This window comes from Adiantum capillus-veneris, chromosome 25, assembly GCF_014529385.1.
Source record: "Adiantum capillus-veneris isolate H3 chromosome 25, ASM1452938v2, whole genome shotgun sequence".
Taxonomy (NCBI): domain Eukaryota; kingdom Viridiplantae; phylum Streptophyta; class Polypodiopsida; order Polypodiales; family Pteridaceae; genus Adiantum; species Adiantum capillus-veneris.
The window spans coordinates 63,589,235-63,593,264 of record NC_140955.1 but is presented as its reverse complement, the minus strand read 5'-3'; the positions used below and the strand labels follow the sequence as shown (position 1 = coordinate 63,593,264).

The window sequence follows — 4,030 nt, the reverse complement described above, 5'->3', positions numbered from 1 at the left end:
AATGGGGTGTCAGAAATGCGCCCAACAACGTTAGTCAGCAAGCATGACAAGCACCTCAAGCACTTTAGTCAGCAAGCACAACAAGCACCTCAAGCAACTTAGTCAACAAGCATGACAAGCACCTCAATCTTGGGCCGGGTTCCCACCTCAAGCTCAGCCCTAGCTTGCCTAAGGTCCTAGGTCTAACGGCTTTTAACACTAACCTTTGAAGGTCTTTAATGAAGCTAACCCTAAGGTATTTTAAGCTCCATTAGCTGGCATTTCTCTTTGCTAGACCATCTCCCATTTCGACCCATTACCTTTGGTCCCATGCTAAGATAAATGTAAAAGCACATGTCTCTATTCTAACTCTTCTTCCCATTTATTCTCCCACATTAAATGATCAGTTTAATATGAGAAAATTATTTGGGTTAGTTTGATATTAGATTTTATGTCATAAATTGCATTTGCAAGTGTATCTCCCACAACCGAATATGGTTGCTTTTAAAGTCTCTACTGACATATCCAATCTAGTGAATAATGAGGATGATAGGAAGACACCACTTAGAGAGTGGTTTGTGGTGAATCAACAATATCTAGAAGCAAGTGATTTTTTATATATAGATTTATCCTTTGAATGGGTTTGGAACCCCACTAATAAAGTGTGGGGAGGTGATACCATCGGGAGAATGTACAATGTTGTTCCCAATGCTGACGATCTTTATTATTTGCATATGCTACTTACCATATGTAAGGGTTGTAAATCATTTGAGGAGATTCACACTTTCAATGGACAAACCTATGCCACTTTTAAGGAAGCTTGCAGTGCCAGGGGTTTGCTACAAAATGATGATGAATGGTTTATGAGTTTTCAAGACGCACCATGTACAAGTTCCGGCTTGCAATTACGACAACTATTTGTTGTGATCTTGGTATTTTGTGAGCCATTGTGCCCAGGTACATTGTGGCACCGATTCTCCATGGATATTTTTGAGGAATATGTTTATGCTTTGCTAGAATGTACTAGTGATGAGGGTGTATGCCATGAGATAGCTAAGAATCAAGCATTATGTAACTTGGAGTCTCTGCTTCAATCATATGGAAAACGACTTTGTGACTACTTTGGGATGCCCAAAGTGGATCGTTTTGTATTATCTGGATGTGGGAGTGTTTTGATAGCAGAAGAGAGGATGTTCAGTGAAAACGAGAAAATGAATTTAGCCATTCGTATGGAAGCATCTTTGAATTGTGGACAAAGAGCTTCTTATAATGAAATCATGCAAGTAGTTGACTCATCAAATGGGACAGTTTTTTTCTTGGATGGATCTGGTGGGACTGGGAAGACTTATCCCTATATGTCGTGTACGTGGTTAACAAAATGTGGCTTTAGCATGTGCATCCTTGGGAATTGCAGCTTTACTTCTTAGCAATGGATGTACAACACATTCGAGATTTAAGATACCGATAGAAGTGCATTCAAAATCAGCATGAACATCAAAGTAAATAGTCAACTTACAGAGCTTTTGAATTAACATTGATCCGAGCCTATTAGAAATTTTTGTTTATCATATTTTGTTGGTTTTCCTTGCTTCTAGAGGTTTACAATAAAAGAAAGAGTGAGAACAACCTCTTGGAAAAATTAAAAAAAAAAAGATTTGATAGGAATTTTTCTTGACTAGTTCACCGGAGGTGAAAGGTAGAGGGAGAACCTAGTGGTAAAGGAAAGGGAAAATATGTAAATGTGAAAAGAAAAAATATGATGTGGTTGTGGAGCCATGCACCCATGATTCAAGGGTCATGAGTGGCTCATATCATCATGGCTTTGGAGCCATATGATGATTCAAACAAATGGGACCCAAGTGGAAGACTTGATAAAGGAAGAAACCAGACACAGGATTTTGCTGAATTTTTAAAAAATACTTCCACTCTGATCCAAGAAAAGTTGTCTTCATCAAAGTTGTAGCTGATGAGCTGGAGATTCTGGCCATATTTTTTTAATAATTTTTGCATCTACGGTCTAGGAGATATGGCCAAAATAGTGGACGCCAGTTTTTTCAACTGTGGTGGAGACCACCCCCTCTACCTTTACACACACACACCCTTCCTTTTCCACATTGAGACCTTCTCTAAAAATCAGCCATTAGTCTTCTCACCCTCCTCTCCTTCCTCCTCTCTCTCAAGCTCAAAAACCCATCAAAATTCCTCTTCTAATCACCTCTCAAGTCATGCTTAATCTTGTTGTAATTCATAAGTCCTCATTCAACCCCTTTCTATTATTACTAGATACGTATTGATTTTATGTAGATTCTTTACATTTTAAAATAAGGAAGATCTTGGACTCAAGCTATGGAGGAAGGAGTGAAGACAACACAAGTGATGATGGAGCTAATTGGTCAAGAAATCACTTGGAAGGAGCTTCTTCATTGGTTGAATGTCCCTAATCAAGCTTCATTTGACAAATTACACTTGGATCTTAACCTCACTCCTAATCACTCTCTTTCCTATATAAAGAGGCCTTCCCCTTTGTAATTTCAAGCCTCCCTCAGCCCCATTGAGCCTTTGTATCACTCACCATGAGCCCATAAGCTCATTCATTCATTCTATTCTTGCACATCCTAGAGTGCAAATTGTTTCATGCTAGTAACCTCTCCTCCTCTTACTTATGTTAATTAAGAGAAATGTTTTATATGCGTGTGAGAGTGCTTGATGTGATCTTGGCTAATCCTTGAGTGATTGTTTGGTAATCTATATGCTATTTGGGTTGGGAGTGTTTGAAGTCATCCATTCCTTGTACACACACTACGGTTAATGCTTCATTCATAGTGATCTCTCTCTCTCTCTCTCTCTCTCTCTCTCTCTCTCTCTCTCTCTCTCTCTCTCTGTGTAGCGGTCCTAGTCCACGCTTCCAAGACTAGGTGGTGCCCTCATCTCATTTCCCTTGTGGCGCAATGGAGTTTGTTTTGGTGTAGAGGCCGCCATTCCAAATTTCCTTCGTCAACATCATTGATCATCTAGGATGAGGCTCCGGTGGTCCATCTCTATGATTTTGAGGCCTTGGATAGGACATTGAGAGATGTTATGCAAAGTGATGCATTGTTTGGGGGAAAGGTGTTTCTCCTTGGGGATGATTTTAGACAAATTTTGCCAGTTGTGCCCAAAGGAAATCGAGAAGATATTGTGGATGCCTCTTTGTGGTGATCTTATGTATTGAAACATGTGAAGACTCTGAAGCTAATAGAGAGTATGCATGTACTTCACTGTTCTAATGACTTGGTTGAGAGAGACTCGTACTAGACATTGGCAATGGGAATGTTTGTCACGGGGATTTACTTGATACTGTAGCATTTCCAAGTAGTATGATACTTGAAGATAACAATGCTCAAGGCCTAATTCACAGTATATATGGTGACTTAAAAAATGTCCAAAGACATGCAAGCTTATTTAGGGACATAAGTATTCTTGCACCACACAATAAGAATGTTTCCATAATCAATGACTTGGCTATGCGTAAAATGAGAGGAATTGGCAAAAAATACTTGAGTGCAGATTCTCTATGTACATTAGATTGTAATGGTGGGTTATATCCGATAGAGTTTTTAAACTCATTGGATCTTGGTGGTGGCTTTCCACCACATTGTTTGCACCTTAAAGAGAATTCTCCAATCATGCTCCTTTGCAATCTGGATACAAGGCGTGGTTTATGCAATGGGACAAGATTGATATGTAATCTTTTTATCACATGGTCATTGAGGCGGAAGTTCTCATGTTGGAGACAATGTGTTCATACCAAGGATCGCCTTTATCATAAGAGGTTCTCAAGGATTACCTTTTGAACTGAAGCGTAGACAATTTCCTGTGAGACTTGCATTCAGAATGACCATCAACAAGGCAGAAGGTCAAACACTTGGAGTCTTAGGTTTATACCTTGTTACATCTGTTTTTACTCATGGTTAGCTCTATGTAGCAATTTCCTGCGTGCATTCTTCTACTTCCATGAAGATTTTGATAGATGGTAGCCAAATATTGATAGAAAATTCAAATGGAAATCCAA

The 4,030-nt window shown here is 39.2% G+C and overlaps 1 protein-coding gene across 1 annotated transcript; it reads left to right on the top strand.

Moving 5' to 3' along the window:
* Positions 1 to 473: 473 nt before the first annotated feature.
* LOC147424995 (uncharacterized) lies at positions 474 to 1,406 on the top strand. The gene has a single exon (XM_086500011.1). The coding sequence runs from the start codon at positions 474 to 476 to the stop codon at positions 1,404 to 1,406; it is 933 nt and encodes a 310-aa protein (XP_086356137.1).
* The last annotated feature ends 2,624 nt before the right edge of the window (positions 1,407 to 4,030 follow it).

Coding starts and splice junctions, on each gene's coding strand:
- LOC147424995 (XM_086500011.1), top strand. CDS start 474: ATGGTTGCTTTTAAAGTCTCTACTGACATATCCAATCTAGTGAATAAT.